The sequence below is a fragment of the Rana temporaria genome, chromosome 11, assembly GCF_905171775.1.
Source record: "Rana temporaria chromosome 11, aRanTem1.1, whole genome shotgun sequence".
Classification (NCBI taxonomy): Eukaryota; Metazoa; Chordata; class Amphibia; order Anura; family Ranidae; genus Rana; species Rana temporaria.
The window spans coordinates 5,329,608-5,349,563 of record NC_053499.1 but is presented as its reverse complement, the minus strand read 5'-3'; the positions used below and the strand labels follow the sequence as shown (position 1 = coordinate 5,349,563).

The window sequence follows — 19,956 nt, the reverse complement described above, 5'->3', positions numbered from 1 at the left end:
GGCACTGCCCGAGGGCCCCATGTCACTAGGGGGCCCCATCAGGGTTGCCAGGCTCAGTAAAACCAGGGGACGGTATGTAAAATATCTGTCCCTGATATGTCCGATACGGACATGCTTTTGATATGAAAATACTGAGATTTTAGCTACCCAGCCACTGCACTGCCTCCTGCCGTGGTGGCCATCTGTAAGCCCGGGGGCCCCATAATCTTCTATTGCCCGGGGGCCCCATGAGTTGTCAGTCCGTCCCTGCCTGGCAGGTGACCACACGTGGAAATTTTAGCTTCTTTTTTTTTTCAACCAGCTTTTGATTCCAATGCAAGATCATAAAAGATTTTATGACCAGTCCCAACACGTTTCGTCCTTTCATAAGGGCTTGAGGATTGGAAACGATGTATACAAACTGGACTGAGTAAAGAATGCGATGTGAAGGGTGTTCCGACTAGTTAAATATTAAAGCGCGTTGTTCCTCTGAAGCGGGTTTAGGCTCGGCCCTCCAATCTCAGATTCATGTAATTATAAAACAAACTGAGGATATTGTGGAAATTCTTTGGCGTGCGGAGGCTGCCAGCCCACAATCCAGAGGCCCAGTTTGAACCTCGTTGCAATATTATTGGATTCTAAAAGGACAGCTGGAGGGTTTCAGTGCTGATTTATCATTTCTTTCACGTCTCTGCGAGTGAAGGCAGGTTGGAATTGTTTACAAAAATTGCCATGTTTATGCCCAGCATTCCGCTTCTTCAGGCGACCTCCGACCCCTGACACACGAAGTATCACCCTATGGGATGGACCTAAACAGAACTATTCCCCATCCCGTTATTCCAATAATAATAATGGGGTAGATTCAACAAGCAATTGCGTCTGCGTAACCATAGTTACGCAACGCAATTGCTTAGTTGCGCCGGCGTATCGACTGCTCCTGATTTAGGAAGCTCGATACGCCGACTGCAGCCTAAGATATGACTGGCATAAGGCTCTTATGCCAGTCATATTGTAGGCTGCATTCTTGCGATGGCCGCTAGGGGGCGTTCCCGTAGTGGTCAGCGTATAGTATGCAAATTGCATACTAACGCCGATTCACAACCCTACGCGAGCCCTGCGTACGCAGTTTACGTTGTTTCCGTTCCTCGGGTTCCGCGTAAGGCTGCTCCTGCTATTAGCAGGGGCAGCCAATGCTACGTATACCCGTCGTTCCCGCGTCGCGAATTTAAAATGTAACGTCGTTTGCGTAAGTGAATCGTGAATGGCGCTGGACGCCATTTACGTTCACTTTGAAGCAAATGACGTCCTTGCGACGTCATTTGCCGCAATGCACGTCGGGAAAGTTTCCCGACGGAGCATGCGCACTACGTTCGGCGCGGGAACGCGCCTAATTTAAATGATCCTATGGGATCATTTAAATTACGCGCGCTTACGCCGGGCATTTTTCCAGAGCGCCCACGCAATTTACGGAGCTACTGCTCCGTGAATCAAGCGTAGCGCAGGTAATTTACGGAGGCGCAGCGGCAAAACGGTGCGCTGCGCCTCCGTAAGAACTGCGCAAATGTACCTGAATCTACCCCAGTAATAATAAAAAAATTCCATACAAAATAACACAACATTGGCGTCACCATATCTGCATGCTTGCTTAAACAATCACATTTACTTATTACGAGATTGACCTAACCACGAGAGAGCGCACATCTGTGACATCATTGGGGAGGTTGTGCCCTCGATGCCCATACCCCGGCCCTCGATGATATACACTATTTTACCAAAAGTATTGGGACACCTGCATTTACACTCAATGGCATCCCAGTCTTAGTCCGTAGGGTTCAATATTGAGTTGGCCCCGCCCTTTGCAGCTATAACACCTTCAACTCTTCTGGGAAGGCCGTCCGCAAGGTTTAGGAGGGTGTCTATGGGAATGTTTGACCATTCTTCCAGAAGCGCATTTGTGAGGTCAGGCACTGATGTTGAACGAGAAGGCCTGGCTCGCAGTCTCCACTCTAATTTATCCCAAGGATGTTCTATCGGGTTGAGGTCAGGACTCTGTGCAGGCCAGTCAAGTTCTTCCACCCCAAACTCGCTCATCCATGTCTTTATGGACCTTGCTTTGTGCACTGGTCCAAATCATTTGGTGGAGGGGGGATTATGGTGTGGAGGGGAGGGGGGATTATGGTGGTGGGGGGTTTGTTTTTCAGGGTTTGGGCTTGGCCCCTTAGTTCCAGCGAAGGAAACTCTTAAAGCGGAGCTCCACCCTAAAGTGGAACTCCCACTGATCGGAACCCCCCCTCAGGTGTCACATTTGACACCTTTCAGGGGGAGGGGGTGCAGATACCTGGGTGTTTGCACCCACTTCTGGCCACACAGTCTCGGGCAGACTGTGGCAGGGCTGTCCTAATAGCATCATGGGCCCCTCGGCAAAGTAATGCTCTGGGGCCCCTACAATGATGACAGTGCAGGTAAACAGACCATTAAGTAGGTAGGAGGCAGACTGCCTCCCCTGTGCATCTATCACTCTCAGTGCCATCATGGGGCCCCCAATTTCGGGGCAGCGTGGGCTCAAGAACCAGCTGCTTTGGGAAAAGTGCAGGGGCCCCCCATGCAGCTGGGGCCCCTGGGCAGTGCCCAGGTGTGCCCTCTCATTAAGACAGCCCTGGACTGTGGGCATGACATCACCTCCCGTCCGCCCCCCCCCCCCCCGTTGTGTGCTGGGAACACTCGGCTCCCAGTACACAGCGGGAGCCAATCGGCAGCTGTAGCACGACTCGTGCATGCGCAGTAGGGAACTGGGCAGTGAAGCTGGTGCGCTTCACTTCCTGGTTCTCTCACGGAGGATGGCGGGGGGGCAGCAGAGTGACGATCGCTCGTCCTCTGCTGCGGACGGCGCTGGACTCCAGGACAGGTAAGTGTCCTAATATTAAAAGTCAGCAGCTGCAGTGTTTGTAGCTGCTGGCTTTTAATATTTTTATTTCAGCGGACATCCGCTTTAAGGCGTCAGTATACCGAGACATTTCTGACAATTTCATGCTCCCAACTTTTTGGGAACGGCCCCTTCCTGTTCCAACAGGACTGCGCACCAGTGCACGAAGCAAGGTCCATAAAGACATGGATGAGCAACTTTGGGGGTGGAGGAATTTGACTGGCCTGCAAAGAGTCCTCACCTCAATCCGCGTCAGTTCGTGAATGAACAGGGAGCCTCTGTGCAGAGCACTTCCTGTTCTTTCATTCTGCAGTGCAGCTGAGGTTGCAGACAAAGGGATTGAGCAATCCGTGTCCTCAATCACTTTCTCGGTCTCAAAAGAAAGACACACAGGTGTGTGTTTAGACCCCTAATATTTCACTATAGCCCCCCCCCCCCACCCCCAACCCAAAGGGCTGTTAAAAAAAATAGAAATTGTAAAAAACAACATAATTAAGCGCTCATTCACACGGGTGCTCCGACTGTGTAAATTAGTGGTTTGTTCATGCGCCTGGAGCCATGGCCCATACACACCCAACTGGGGGGGGGGGGGGGGCATGTCAGGTAAGCTGTATGAGGCCATAGCCTCGGTAATATGGTAATTCTATGAATGCCCCTAAATTTGGTGCTAAAAATAGAAACATTTGAATTGGAACAAGACTTTTTGTTTTTTTTTCCTGCTCTTACACGTTCTCCTGGAAGAAGCTTTTTCCAGGTTTATCATCACGTCAGCCTCCTCCTTCACCCTGCTGGCACAGGCCCTGGGGTTGGTTGGCAGCCAAGGTTGATATTTGTCATAGGGGAAATCTAGGTCACATGGGGTGTGCGCACTTTCTAAACGATCGCTATAATTACAGCCTGACGTTTCTGGAAACCGTGTCAGTTATTATTTTTATATATATATATTCTGCTCAGCTCCTATCTAACCACACCTTATCGACAAATGCCATTTTATAAGGCAGAGCAGGTAAATGGTCACCGGTGTAGACAGTTGTGGTCGCTTTCTAGTTCCCTTATGCTTGTACTGGCTCTTGAAATGTGTGGTATACGAAGATGGATCATCATAACCGATCTGCTGTTATATGTGCAGTGACCACATGGGCCAGCTATTCTCAACAAGGGCACACTGGGGTTCATTGAGCTGTGGCTTATTAACCTTTTGTTTGATGGTGCTGTGTCGTTCCACAGCCAACACAACATGGCAGAGCCAGCTGTAGGACACCAGTCATCTTTTCAGCTGTCTGTAAAGGGGGCATTCTGACCACCAATGTAAGGGACATTCTTCCTACTGATCACCAATGTAAGGGACATTCTTCCTACTGATCACCAATGTAAGGAATATTCTTCTCACTGACCACCAATGTAAGGGACATTCTTCCCACTGATCACCAATGTAAGGGACATTCTTCCTACTGATCACCAATGTAAGGAACATTCTTCCCACTGATCACCAATGTAAGGAACATTCTTCTCACTGATCACCAATGTAAGGAACATTCTTCCCACTGATCACCAATGTAAGGGACATTCTTCTCACTGATCACCAATGTAAGGGACATTCTTCCCACTGATCACCAATGTAAGGAACATTCTTCCCACTGATCACCAATGTAAGGGACATTCTTCTCACTGATCACCAATGTAAGGAACATTCTTCTCACTGATCACCAATGTAAGGAACATTCTTCCCACTGATCACCAATGTAAGGGACATTCTTCTCACTGATCACCAATGTAAGGAACATTCTTCCCACTGATCACCAATGTAAGGGACATTCTTCCCACTGATCACCAATGTAAGGGACATTCTTCCCACTGATCACCAATGTAAGGAACATTCTTCTCACTGATCACCAATGTAAGGAACATTCTTCCCACTGATCACCAATGTAAGGGACATTCTTCTCACTGATCACCAATGTAAGGAACATTCTTCTCACTGATCACCAATGTAAGGAACATTCTTCCCACTGATCACCAATGTAAGGAACATTCTTCTCACTGATCACCAATGTAAGGAACATTCTTCTCACTGATCACCAATGTAAGGAACATTCTTCCCACTGATCACCAATGTAAGGAACATTCTTCCCACTGATCACCAATGTAAGGAACATTCTTCTCACTGATCACCAATGTAAGGAACATTCTTCCCACTGATCACCAATGTAAGGGACATTCTTCTCACTGATCACCAATGTAAGGAACATTCTTCTCACTGATCACCAATGTAAGGAACATTCTTCCCACTGATCACCAATGTAAGGAACATTCTTCTCACTGATCACCAATGTAGGGAACATTCTTCTCACTGATCACCAATGTAGGGAACATTCTTCCCACTGATCACCAATGTAAGGAACATTCTTCTCACTGATCACCAATGTAGGGAACATTCTTCTCACTGATCACCAATGTAAGGAACATTCTTCCCACTGATCACCAATGTAGGGAACATTCTTCCCACTGATCACCAATGTAAGGCCCCATAATGGAGTTGTCAGTCCGCCCCTGTTTGGGACACCATGTGTACTGGACCTAGAGCTTCATTGGTTGGTATGGTGCTGGTGGCTGGCCCGCACCGTGGCAGCACATTCAGGATAAGGTGGACCACATTTCCAAACTACCATTCAGGGACACCCCCCCTTCCCAAAAATCAGCTTGTGCTATAACGAATCACAGCACAGTGATTGGATACAGGAGGCGGGATTTTTTATTTCTCCAATCACAAGCAGGGGGCGGGGGATTGTGCTCCTCCAGGCATTCCCGGCCAGATTGGCCTGGGGGGGGGGGCTGTGGCGGTTTCATTCCGGGACACTGTGTTGTCCTGGAATGAAGGTACCCGGGACAGATCTGCAAAATGCGGGACTGTCCCGGGCAATCCGGGACACGTGGTCACCCTAGATTAAACTGCATCCTGTGTTCACGGCACCCAAGATGAACCTAAGTGGCACCCTGGTGTAGAAAAGCGGCTCTAGATCCTAATACAGATATAAGGGTTTCCCATTGGTGATAATTACTGCTCATGAAATTGAATATTTTGCTACATTTACACTTATTTTTTAAATATTCCATTAACATCCGCACTGGTCTGAGTGTCGTTCTCCTCACAACCGTAGCCTTGTGAGTGTTCACCTTGCACGTTTCACACGCTCCTGTGTTTTGCACGTTTATGTTTGAGCATTCACCCCCCCCCCCCCCCCCCGCTGTAACGTTTGGCTGGTCCGTAAAAAACGTCTCCAATTCCTGTTTCCACTCTATAAAAATGATCTCTCCTCTCTTAACTTTGCTGCAGTGACCCCCATCTCGATAGAAACACATTGCCTAAGAAGGGATTCAGGTATTGCCACCGCTGTGACCTCTGCATAGTGCTGTTGTGGTTTTTTTGAAGCCTCCTTGTTATGTGTTTTCAGTTTTTTTGCATTCTTGTTTTGTACAGCGAATATTCAAAGTGAGTTTTTTTTGTGTTGCATGTGACGGACTGTCGGGGTGTGTTGTATGATATGTCATTGTTAACAGAGGCGGCTCTAGGCTTTGTGAGGCCTTAGGCAAAACTTGACATGGGGCCCCCACTCACGCCCATGATGGGAAAAATAATTTAAGGACAAGAGCCTCTTCCCCACAACCCTGGCCGGTGGTTGTGGGGGTCTGCGTGCAGGGGGCTTATCGGAATCTGGAAGCCCACTTTAACAAGGCGGCCCCCAGATCCTGCTCTTTAATAACTAAGGGGCGGGGGGCCACCCGGAGATGTCACCTGGTGAACCCGCCCCCTTGTGACGTCATCGACTGAGGGCATGCTGGGTCATTGACGTAACAAGGGGTGGTGCCACCGATATTCACTGGTTGTTAGGGACGCTGCTCCTGAGTCAGGGCTCTTAACGCTGCCTGAGCACATCAGCGTTAAGGTCCCCTGTCCCTCAAAAATGGGGGTAATACATTGGGTAAGTTAGGCGGCCGCGAGGCCTTAGGCGATCGCCTAATTTGCCTAATTAAAGAGCCGCCTCTGATTGTTAACCAGCAGAATTGTAATAAATGTACTACTGACAATAATTGCAAATGTTCATTGATGTTGTTTTAAAAGATTGGGTGGCAGTGAAAACGCATCCAATGCGTGGATTGGGAGTACGCCATTGCCTGCTCCGATTTTCATGTTACTAAAGTATTAATAAGATCATTTGTTTATTACATACTTACAATCAAAAAGAGTGAAACATGAAATCGAAATTGCATGTTGAAGTGTGTATTGCTGTGTAATTGTTTTGCAATTATTGCTCAATGTCTAAACTTAAAGGAGTTGTAAAGTAAAAAATGTTTTCACCTCAATGCAATCTATGCATTAAAGCGGTTCTCCACCCTAAAGTGAAGTCCCGCTGATCGGAACCCTCCCCCCCTCCGGTGTCACATTTGACACCTTTCAGGGGGTAGGGGGGTGCAGATACCTGTCTAAAGACAGGTATTTGCACCCACTTCCGGCCCGGCATTCACAGGCAAAAGACGGGCATTGCGTCACATCCCGTCGCCCCCCCCCCCCCCCCCCGTTGTGTGCTGGGAACACTCGGCTCCCAGCACACAGCGGGAGCCAATCGGCGGGCGCGACTCGCGCATGCGCCGTAGGGAACCGGGCAGTTAAGCCGCAGCGCTTCACTTCCTGGTTCCCTCAGCGTGGATGGAGGGGGGAGCAGCAGGGTGACGAGCGATCGCTCGTCCTCTGCTGCGGACGCCGCTGGACTCCATGTAAGAGTCCTAATATTAAAAGTCAGCAGCTGCAGTATTTGTAGCTGCTGGCTTTTAATATTTTTTTTTGGCGGAACATCCACTTTAAGGTGAAAACACATTTGATGCTGGTCAGTGGGCTGGCTTCAGTGACAGCGGACTGCCGCCCCCCCTCTGCTCCTCTGTCTCTTCCTCCCCGCAGCGCTCACCTGGGGGGAACAAAGAAGCAGGGGGAGGACCAGAGGAGCAGGGGGGACAACAGAGGAGCATGGGGGAGGGGACAGACAGCTGACTCAACAGCTATGGCCTGGGAGTTCCTCCCTTCTGACTAATCTTGTCCCATAAGGGGGGGGAACCGAACTGATTCTTTGCCCCGGGTGAAATAATGTCTACCTTCCCCACTGGTACTGCCTATAAGAGTACCAGTACCAGCCGTCCTACTCTAATAAAGTAGAACGGCTAGTGGCTAGTTAAGGGGGAGAGGGGGCTCGGGTGGCCAGGGGGGGTGCAGGAGTTGTCGGCCACCATGGGAGAGACCTGTCAAAGTTGGCCAGTCTGGATGAAGTCCAGGGCCAAATTTCTGTCCCAGTCCACCCCTGCCTGTAGAGCAGGGGTAGGCAACCTGGGGCCCTCCAGTAGGGTGCCCACCTGTCCCGGATTGCCCGGCACTGTCCCGAAACTGACATGTCTGTCTTGGGGCACCTTCATTCCGGGACAATACAATTCTAGACTGTAAGCTCTAATGAGCAGGGTCCTCTGATCCCTCCTGTATTGAATAGTTTTATGACTGTACTGTCTTTCCTGATGTTGTAAAGCAATGAGCAAACTGTTATAATAATAATAATAATAATAAAGTATAATAACAATACAATGTCCCGGAATGAAATAGAGGACACAGCCACCCTCTACTAACTAATAACTACATTTCCGGAACTGGTTGCTAGGGCCGGCGCTGCCATTTTGTGCCCACTGAGCTCTGTATACTTTGGGCATGTTCCTGGAGGTTGGCAAAATAACTATTTCACTGCAAATGGCACTTTGAGTTCTTCTCCATCTCCCCGACATAGAAAATGAAGGATTATGCCAGATTTAACATGACATAAAATCAAAATCTTTAGGTTTGGGTAAAATGTTAACCTTAAAAAAAAGTTGCCACCCTAAGCAAAGGCGCACTCTGAATTTCCAGATCCAGGTGTGCTTGTATGTCTGAAGTAGAGCCAGTCCAATAAGTTTGGGGAGTATTGACCAGTATGGGTGTTGAACCTTTATCATCTATAAATGTTTAGTCTTGGGAGAGTAATTGAAGCTCACATTTCACTTATTCTATTAATTACTGTTGGTTGGAGTTCTCCGCATTGATGGTTTGTGCATGGATGTTGATGTTCTTATCATTTAGTCTACAAATATTTAAACCAATTTTCCTGGCTTCACCCAGGTATGCACCGTCCTCCCAGCTCCGAGGTCAGGATGAAACCAAGGAATGGCTGCGTTCTCATTCGGCAGGAGGGCTACAAGACACGGCCAGTAGCTCTCCATTTTCACCTTGCTCCAGCATTACTTCTCCTTCCGGAACTCGATTTAACTTCTCTCAGCTCGGTAAGTGACTTTGACACCTCAAGTTTACGATAACCAAGATAAATATGACTGCTGCCCAACCCGAATATTGACCCTTAGGTTTACTGGCTCCAAAAGAAAGCCCTGGGATAATGCTGACACTGGGGGGGTTCTTTCTTTCTTTCCTAAATTACACAGTCTTGTTAGTTACTAGTGTATGAAGACAACACAAGTGCTTACAAGAAGAAACAATCACTCAGAGGCTTAGTTGTGCCTCAACAAGCAAACACGAATATATGTCTTTGACTAGTAAAAGTAATCAAGGAAAAGTTTTGGAATTTGCATTCTTTGAAGGGTCAAGTGATGGTTTTTAAACCTCATTATGGACCTATTTGACCGTGAAACACAACAGCTCCTGCGTAGGAGTGTGGCGGTCTAAAACTGGAGATATAAAGGCACAGAGCCTAGCTGCCCTCTCCGGGTAGGGGGATGTCCCAATGACACTAGAAAAACACAAGAAATGAGAGGGCGCACCAGCCAAGTACATTATCCCAAAAACCATTTATTATAAAAAATGTAATTAAATCTACTTACAGACGACATGACTGACAAAGCACACAATCGATAAGTCCATTGCCCATCCTCCTGAGCTTGGGAGGATATCACCTAGGACATGGGTGCTCAACCTGTGACTCTCCAGCTGAATTATAAGTCAAATATGGCATTGCAAGGTTGACAGTTGCAAGCATGACTCCCAAAGGTAGAGGCATGATGGAACGTGTAGTTCTGCAACGGGTGGAGGGGCCACAGGTTGAGCACCCATGAACTAAGATCCAAATGGCTTAGGCATTTCGAGGGCTATAACCTCTTCCTCAGAGCCAAGCCTTTTGACTATGAGGAACAGGGTATAGCCCTCAAAACGCCTAATCCATTTGAATCCCATAGATCAGGGGTCTCCATACTTTTCAAGCAAAGGGCCAGTTTACTGTCTTTGAGACTTCAGGGGGGCCGGATTCTGACCAATGGGGGTAGAAAATTCCCCAGGGCCGAGCATCAGTGAGAATAAACATGGCCCAAGTGTTGGTGGGCAGTAGGAGGAGGAATAGTGCTCCATCATTGCTATTACTGGAAGAAATAGAGCCCCATTGTTGGTGTCGGTGGAAGGAATAGTGCCTCATATTGTTGGGAGCAATACTGCCCCAAGGGCCTGATAAAGGCTAGCAAAGGGCCACATCTGGCCCTCGGGCCGTAGTTTGGAGACCCATGGAGACTTTCTAATGGTAGATTTTACATATTTTCTCTCCATATAATAAAGCAGTGGTCTCCAAACTGTGGCCGGGTGAGGGAGGCCTTCTGCTTGCCTTTTCCGGCCCTTGGGGAAATACTCCAACTGACATCAATGATGGGACACCACTCCTCTCCACCATTCCTCCCATAGGTGTGCGCAGCCTATTGCAATAGGGTGTGCACCCCAAAGGTCAAACACACATGAACACCACCTGCTGTTACAGGGAGGAGGCTCTGATGCAGGGCCGATCCTATGCGAGCCGCTTAGGGCCCCGCAAAGCTGCGGAGGATCCGCCAAATTACTAGAGGCCCCGCCTGGTGAGAAGTAATTTTCAGCCCCTCACCCCGCTGGCTGCATGGGAGAAGAGGTAAGAAGTCAGCACCCCCTCCCCCCGCTTCTCACTTTAATGTAAGATGTCATTTCTGGCAGCAGAACACCCCCACCCCCCCTGCTTCTCAACTTTAATGTGACATGTCATTTTGCTTAGGGCCCCAGGGAGGTCAGGATCGGGCACTGCTCTGATGGTATGAGACAGTTGATTTGGAGCATATTACATTATACCCTAAATACAGGTGTAATGGGTTCCATTTCAACCCAGCCTTTATTATAATGGGGGCATTTACACTGGCCCCTGGCACCCCCAACCGCCCATCTGGTGCCACCCATGGTTAATACTAATGTACATGGGGTGATTAGGGTGTGCCCAGGCACATCCGGCGCACGCCTATGATTCCTCCCCACTAACAAGGGGCACTATTCCTCCTATTAAGACCAATATGGGGCATTGCTTTCTCACACTGACCACAGTCCAGCTTGCCCAAAGCCCGAAGGACAATAAACTGGCCCTTTGCTTAGAAAGTTTGGAGATCCCTGTACTAGAGTGAAAGAATGACCAGTGTTTATATGGCTGCTTTGACATATCTCTGTGGGACTTGAGGCCTAAAACACCCTGAAAACCAGGTCAATGTGGTCTGGCATCTGTTTCTAGGACATAAATTGCATTTGTATCGTACACAATTGTCACATTACCTTATTGTTGGACCTGTTCCCCTGAGTGTATTTTAACATTTATTTATGGGCTTTCTACCTCCAGCAAGCCCAACGGCTTCGTCACAGATGAGTTTGTCAAACGCGGCGATGCTCCGAACTCACAGCCTGTCCAACGCCGACGGCTCGTGTGACCACTACGGCGAGCCCCGCTTCCGAAACAGCTCCATGTCATTGGATGAAAAGACCCGAACCATGAGCCGCTCGGGATCTTTCCGAGATGGGTTTGAAGAAGGTAAGTGTGTGGCGGACATGAGACACTTCCCGTCTATAAAATAAGAAAGTGCTGTGATTGGCCTGGCCCTTTGGTTTTTAGCTTGTTCTTCTCTTTCTGGCAGGGAGCAGCTTACATATAGGTAGATTCAGAGAGAAGTGCCTAAACTTGCGGCGGCGTAGCCTAGCGTGTTTACACTACGCCGCCTTAAGTAAGAGAGGCAAGTACATGATTCTCAAGGCACTTACCTCCTTACTTAGGGCGGCGTAGTGTAAACGCGGCTGGCGTAAGGGTGCCTAATTCAAATGGGTTGGAGGGGGGCGTGTTTAATGGTAATGAGGCTTGACCTCACGTTTTTGACGTTTTTTGGCTACTGCGCATGCGCCGGGCGCCTACATTTCCCATTGCGCATTGCGGCTAAGTACGCCGTACGGGCCTATTGATTTCGACGTGGACGTAAACTACGTAAATCCAGATTCGCGGACGACTTACGCAAACGACGTAAAAAAAAATCGAATTTTGCGGCGGGAACGGTGGCCATACTTGACATTACTATTCCACTAGAGCCCAGCTCTAACTTTACGCGGCCTATCTCTTACGTAAACGGCGTAAAAGTACTGCGTCGGCCTGGCGTTCGTGAATCTGCGTATCCCCTCATTTACATATTCTACGCCGACCACAATGGAAGCGCCACCTAGCGGCCATCCAAAATATTGCAATCTAAGATAGGACGGCGCAAGCCATCGTATCTTAGATATGTTTAAGCGTATCTCTGTTTGAGCATACGCCTAAACATAGGTCGGCGTAGATTCTGAGTTAGGTCGACTTATCTACTGATAAGCCGGCCTAACACTTTGTGAATCTACCTAAGAGTATCTAAGGGGATACTAAAGGCAAATAGTAATACTCTAAGTCAGAAGAGCTCCCCCCCTCATTTACTAAGCTCTAGACCAGGGGGTCTCAAACTGGTGGCCCTCCAGCTGTTGCGAAACTACAAGTCCCATCATGCTTCTGCCAGTGGGAGTCAGGCTTGTAACTCTCAGGCTTGTAACTGTCAGCCTTGCAATGCCTCATGGGACTTGTAGTTTTGCAACAGCTGGAGGACCACCAGTTTGAGACCACGGCGGGTAAAGCAACTGCACTTGCGAAGTGCTCAGTCAGTTTGCCTTTAGTAAATCTTAAGTGTTGTTCTTTCTCTACCTCAGAGGAGGTAGAGAATTGAACCTCTTGGGTTTCATTAGTAAATTTGTTTTTTGCAGCATCGGCTTCCCTTTCAGAGAATTGTTACAATAGCTTTGTATCTACTTTAACGTCAGGAGCTGATTTGCCAGTCTGTGTACCTTTTTACCGCCTTCGGCCAAATTTTTTGCCACTTAAACCAATGCCGTCATCTTTTCTTAGCGCTAGGAGGCAAATACCGGGCTGCTCAGAGAGTCTTTTCTCCAGGATATTGTTTTCAGACGGAAGATAAAGTTTCATCTTCAAGCAGAATTCTGTTCTATGGCGGTTGTCTTCCTGTTGAATGTCTATAGTTACACCTGTGGGAAACCTCAGCTACTACGCTGCCTATCAGGGAGAGGGGAACAGAACCTGCCATGATGCAAAATTCCTGCCTTAGAATCCCTGTGTGATAAAGTTTTTGATGATTTCCATTTTCCAGCCAAGAGTGGATTAAAGGGGTTCAGTTTAAAAAAAAAAAAACATATACTTACCTCCACTGTGCAGTTCGTTTTGCACAGTGTGCCCCGATTGTCCTCTTCTGGGGTCCCACGGCGGCTCTAACGGCTCCACCCCGCAAGAGCTAATCCCCTCTGGGAAGCTCTCTCCCAAGGGGATTACCTTGCGGGTGCGCTCCCGTGTGATACACTCGGCGGCCATAGCCGCCAAGTGTATGACTCAAATCCAACTATATACATAGCCAGAATCCCTAGTCCAAATCTTGAAGAAACACATCCGGGGAGTTCCCAACTATACATACCTAAAATCCCTGGGCCAAATCTGCAGAGTTCCCCACTATACATACCTGGAATCCATGAGCCAAATCCAGAGACTGCCCACCTATACATGGGGAGAATCCCTGGGCCAAATACAGATAATTCCTAAATATACTGTACGTAAACTGGATCCCCCCCCCACACCAAATCCAGCTAGAATACCTAGGCCCAGATTCTCATACATTCGCGCTGCTCCTGGGCAGCATAATGTATGAGCTCTACGTTACACTGCCGCAGGTCTACAGGTTTACATCCTGATTCTCAGAACACTTACCTGTAAACTTGCGGCGGTGTATCGTTAGATTGCTCGGCGCAAGCCCGCCCAATTCAAATGGGGCGGGCACCATTTAAATTAGGCGCGCTCCCGCGCCGAGCGTACTGCGCATGCTCCGTCGGGTAAATTACCCGACGTGCATTGTGCTAAATGATGTTGCCCCGACGTCATTTGCCTAGATGTATACGTAAATGGCGTCCAGCGCCATTCACGGACGTCTTACGCAAACGACGTAGAATTTAAAATTCGACGCGGGAACGACGGCCATACTTAACATGGCTTAAGACAACTAGGGCTTAGCCCTAGTTTTACGCGGCGGAACTCGACGTAAACGACGTAGATTTAGAGCGACGGGCCCGTCGGAGCGTTCGTGGATCGCTGTAACTGGTCATTTGCATATTCTACGCCGGCCGCAATGGCCTCGCCACCTAGCGGCCGGCCTAGAATTGCATCCTTAAGATCCGACAGTGTAATTCAATTACACATGTCGGATCTTCGTCCTAACTATGGGAAACTGAGTCTGTGGATCAGTTCCATAGTTAGGACCAGGGATACGACGGAGTAACAGCAGTTACTCCGCCGTATCTCTTTTGAGGATCTGGCCCATAATTCCTAAATATACTGTACGTAGCTGGATCCCCCCCCCACCAAATCCAGACCAGAATACCTAGTCTAAATCTGTGGAAGCCAAATCTGGAATCCCCGGGCCAAATCCGGTGAGTTCCCATCTATACATTGGCAGAATCTCCGGGCCAAATCCGGTGAGTTCTTATCTATACATTGGCAGAATCTCCGGGCCAAATCCGGTGAGTTCCCATCTATACATTGGCAGAATCTCCGGGCCAAATCCGGTGAGTTCCCAACTATATGTGTGTGTATATTTATATATATATATTCTTTAACCTTCAAGAATCAGCCTTCCATAGTAGTAAACATGGTGATTTGCACAGGTGACTGCGGTTGGCGAAGTTTCCCCAGCCTCAGATAAGGAAAGTGACTTGTCATCTCATTGTGTCAGGTTACAATGCTGGAATTATAGGGCTATTTACGTCACCCCGAGACACACAAACACACAGAGGAACCTGCCAGTCCGGTTCGCTGTCCTGGCTTACTCAATGTTTGTGTCTAAGCAGAGACTCCCGTAGGCCACACAACAAGCACCTGCAAAAGTGTCATCTTATTTTCCACCAAATAAGACAGTCCGTGTCTAAACACACCAACTCCCCAAGGAAACCCAACTGAAGAAAACTGGGGCAAAGGGGAAGAACTTAGCAGATCTCAGGTCCAGGCTAGAGAATTAAAGGGAAGTTGGCCAGACTTTCCATGGACAATGGCACTAATTTAGCTGGATTCAGGTAGGGCGGCTTAATTTTGAGGCCACGTAGCGTATCGCATATACGCTACGCTGCCGTAAGTCAGAGAGGCAAGTGCTGTATTCACAAAGCACTTGCCTCCTAAGTTACAGCGGCGTATCGTAAATGGGCCGGCGTAAGCGCACCTAATTCAAATGAGGAACAGGGGGTCGTGTTTTATGTAAATGACTCGTGACCCGACGTGATTGACGTTTTTAACGAACGGCGCATGCGCCGTCCGTGGACATATCCCAGTGTGCATTGCTCCAAAGTACGCCGCAAGGACGTATTGGTTTCGACGTGAACGTAAATTACGTCCAGCCCCATTCACGGACGACTTACGCAAACGGCGTAAAATTTACAAATTTCGACGCCGGAAGGACGGCCATACTTAACATTGGCTAGGCCAGCTATTTGTTCAACTAACTTTACGCCGGAAGACGCCTTACGTAAACGGCGTATCTTTATTGCGACGGGCAAGTGTACGTTCGTGAATAGGCGTATCTTGCTGATTTACGCATTCTAGGTGTAAATCAGCGTTCACGCCCCTAGCGGCCGGCGGAACTAGACAGCTAAGATACGACGGCGCAGGCCGTCGTATCTTAGCTACATTTAAGTGTAACTCAATTTGAGAATACACTTAAATGTACGACGGCGCAGATTCAGAGTTACGACGGCGTATCTACTGATACGCCGGCGTAACTCTTTGTGAATCTAGCTAATTGTCTTTAGCTCCAGTTTATATTTTATATATATATATATTTTTTTTTTCCCCAAGTAAGCTCGGTACATCTAGTTTAGGTCATTTTATAAGAGGTGGTTAATTTGCACAAGAAAGTGACAACACTTCTCTGAACCAGTAACCTCTGCGTGGTCCACGCCACAGCCTCCTTCCCTGCTGCCATATCGGTGACGCCCAATTAGAATTCTCTTCATCTGTAAGCCCGCCCCCTCCTCCTGCTCAACAGCTCACATAGCGGACACTCCCATTGCAAGACTGATTTCAGCTTCGGGCTGGTAGGCGACAACTCAATACAAAGATACATTGGGAGTTATTACATTGACTGGGGTTGATAAAATAGAATTTCATTATATGCCTTAACAAATATGTGAGCTAAAAGGAGTATTTATTTATCTTTGTTAAAAAAAAAAAGGAGTTTTTATATGATGGAGTTATTTTTAAAAGATTGACCACTTTGAGGAGCTGCATGAAATGAAACTTTACCTCTCAGTAACTCTACAAGTCTCCATGAATACATTCTGGACGGTATACAGCAACGGTATATATATATATATATATATATATATATATATATATTTTTTTTTTTTTTAGAAAAGCGCCACATTTTATCATAAAAAAGAGCCATCCTTGAACTCCAATGTAGCGAATTAGGCCCAGATTCTCAAACAAGATACGGCGGTGTATCTCCAGATACGGCGGCGTATCTCCAGATACGCCGTCGTATCTCTAAGTTGCGCGGTCGTATCTATGCGCCTGATTCTTAGAATCAGTTACGCATAGATTACCCATAGATCCGACTGGCGTAACTGTGTTACACCGTCGTATCGTAAATGCATATTTACGCTGGCCGCTAGGTGGCGCGTTTCCGTCTAATTCTGCGTCGAGTATGCAAATTGGCTAGATACGCGAATTCCCGAACGTACGCCCGGCCGACGCAGTACATTTACGCTGTTTACGTTTGGCTTTTCCCGGCGTATAGTTACCCCTGCTATATGGTGGCGTAAGTGCGACGTACCAATGTTAAGTATGGCCGTCGTTCCCGCGTCGAAATTTGAAAAAGTTATGTCGTTTGCGTAAGTCGTCCGTGAATGGGGGCTGGACGTCATTTACGTTCACGTCGAAACGCGGCGTACTTTGGAGCAATGCACACTGGGAAATTCCACGGACGGCGCATGCGCCGTTCGGGAAAAACGTCAATCACGTCGGGTCACACAACATTTACATAAAACACGCCCCCCTGTTCGAAATTTTAATTAGGCGGGCTTATGCCGGCCGATTTACGCTACGCCGCCGCAACTTACGGAGCAAGTGCTTTGAGAATACAGCACTTGCCCTGCTAAGTTGCGGAGGCGTAACGTAAATCAGATACGTTACGCCCGCGCGAAGATACGCAGATGTACGAGGATCTGGCCCAGAGGCTGCGATGATGTCATCAGTCTGCTGCAGGCAGGAGGAAGCATTTTCTAAGTCTCCTCTCTCTTGTGTCAGTAAATCTTATGAAGGAGAATGTTACAAAGCGATATTTCTTTACAGTAAGAGCTGTGAAATTGTGGAATAGACTCCCTCCAGAGGTGGTTCTGGCCAGATCAGTAGATTGCTTTAAGAAAGGCCTGGATACTTTCCTAAATGTACAGAATATAACAGAGTACTAAGATTTGTAGGTAAAGTTGATCCAGGGAATTGGGAAGGAATTTTTTCCCCTGCTGTAGCAAATTGGATCATGCTCAGCATTTTTTTTTTGCCTTCCTCTGGATCAACTATTGGTATAGAATTGGGTATATGGGATTGGACGATGTTTTGTATTTTATTTTTTTATTGGTTGAACTTGATGGACTTTTGTGTCTTTTTTCAACCTGACTAACTATGCAACTATCTGATGGAGACACAAAGCAGCCACCTGCCACTCTCTGATCTGTTCTCTCCTCTCTTTTATTCTGCAGTTCACGGCTCTTCCCTCTCTCTGGTATCCAGCACGTCGTCCGTCTACTCTACAGTAAGTACGACGCCCGTATCGCCATACTTTTTAGTGAATAAAAGCCGATTTGTAAAAGGTGGGAGAATGAAAACACAAATGATTTTGTCTATGGGAGTCAAATTCCAGCCGCCATTTCACCGGCGCTGCGTAAAATATGGATGAAGCGATCGGCGTGGTTGCTATGGATACCGCCTGCTCTAAGGTGCTCGAATCTTTATACCTCGTCTCTGACTTTGGTTTTGTTCAGATTGTTATGACTTTTTTCATTCAGGAAATATTGTATTTATTGTAATCGCTGAAAAAGAAAACGGCATAGGACTACGGGAGCGGTCACAGCTGTACAGATTTATCTTCATCCTCCTCTACATAGGGAGAGATTTACTACATCTGGTGCACTCAGAATTTTTATTATTATTATACAGGATTTGTATAGCGCCAACAGTCTGTGCAGCGCTTTATAACATGATAATCTGGTGCAGCTCTGCATGGCAGCCAATCGGCTTCTTACTTCAGCTTTTGACAATTAAACTTTGACAATAAAACCTGGAAGCTGATTGGTTTCTATGCGGAGCTGCACCAGATTTTCCACTCTCCAGTCTTAGTAAGACCCCTTTCACACTGAGGCGGTTTTCAGGCATTTTATCACTAGAAATCACACATATGAACTGAAAACTGCCTCCCATTCATTTCAGTGTGACTTTTCACACTGGAGCGATGCGCTTGCGTCTTTGGGGCAGTTTGGGAGTTCTTTATTTAGTGCTCCCAAAACGCCCCGGCCCACCGAAATGAATGGGCAGCGCTTCCAACGCACCGCAACATAGGCAGCACCCCTGCGCCCCTTATAAACCGACGTCCCTCATGGACCGGTGCCCCTGCGCTCCTTATCGAACGTCCCTTATGGACTGACCGCCACTGCGCCCCTTATGGACCAGCCTCCACTGCACCCCTTATGGACCTGCGCCCCTGTGTTCCTTATGGACCGACCACCACTGCGCCCCTTATGGGCCGGCCACCCGCCCCTGCACCCTTTATAGACCTTGCGCCCCTTTATGGACCGGCACGCCTTCGAACCTTTATGGACCTTACGTCCCTTATGGACCTGTGCTCTTTATGGACCTTACGTCCTTTATGGACCGACCACCACTGCACCCCTTATGGACCGGTGCCCCTTATAGACCTGCGCCCCTGTGCTCCTTATGGACCTTACGTTCCTTATGGACCGACCACCACTGCGCCCCTTACGGGCTGGCCGCCCGCCCCTACACCCCTTATAGACCTTGCGTCCCTTTATGGACCGGCACGCCTGCGCCCCTTATGGATCTTACTTCCCTTATGGACCAACTGCCACTGCGCCCCTTATAAATGGACGCCCCTTATAAATGGACGCCCCTTATGGACCAGTGCCCCTTATGGACCTCACGTCCCTTATGGACCTACGCCTCTGTGCTCCTGTGCTTCTTATGAACCTTACATCCCTTATGGACCGACTGCCACTGCGCCCCTTATAGACCTTATGGACCGGCAGCCCTGCGCTCCCCTTATGAACCGACGTCCCTTATGGACCTGCGCCCCTGTGCTCCTTATGGACCTTACATCCCTTATGGGCCGACTTCCACTGTGCCCCTATGGGCAGGCTGCCCCTTATAGACCTTACGTCCCTTATGAACCGGCCGCCACTGCGTCCCTTATAGACCTTATGGACCAGCAGCCCTGCGCTCCCCTTATGAACTGACGTCCCCTATGGACCTGCGCCCCTGTGCTCCTTATGGACCTTACATCCCTTATGGGCCGACTTCCACTGTGCTCCTTATGGGCAGGCTGCCCCTCATAGACCTTACGTCCCTTATGAACCGGCCGCCACT

The 19,956-nt window shown here is 48.3% G+C and overlaps 1 protein-coding gene across 10 annotated transcripts in view; it reads left to right on the top strand.

The window, feature by feature from the left end:
- The window catches only part of NAV2 (neuron navigator 2), a 286,033-nt gene that overhangs the window by 229,634 nt on the left and 36,443 nt on the right, over window positions 1–19,956 (top strand). For 7 of the 10 annotated variants that reach the window (XM_040327913.1, XM_040327912.1, XM_040327911.1 and 4 more), the window contains 4 exons: window positions 6,237–6,281; window positions 9,090–9,250; window positions 11,590–11,778; window positions 18,060–18,112. In XM_040327913.1, coding sequence (XP_040183847.1) covers window positions 6,237–6,281; window positions 9,090–9,250; window positions 11,590–11,778; window positions 18,060–18,112 — 448 coding nt within the window. The remainder of the gene's footprint in view (window positions 1–6,236; window positions 6,282–9,089; window positions 9,251–11,589; window positions 11,779–18,059; window positions 18,113–19,956) is intronic. The other 3 variants (XM_040327916.1, XM_040327914.1, XM_040327918.1) reach the window with 1 other exon arrangement.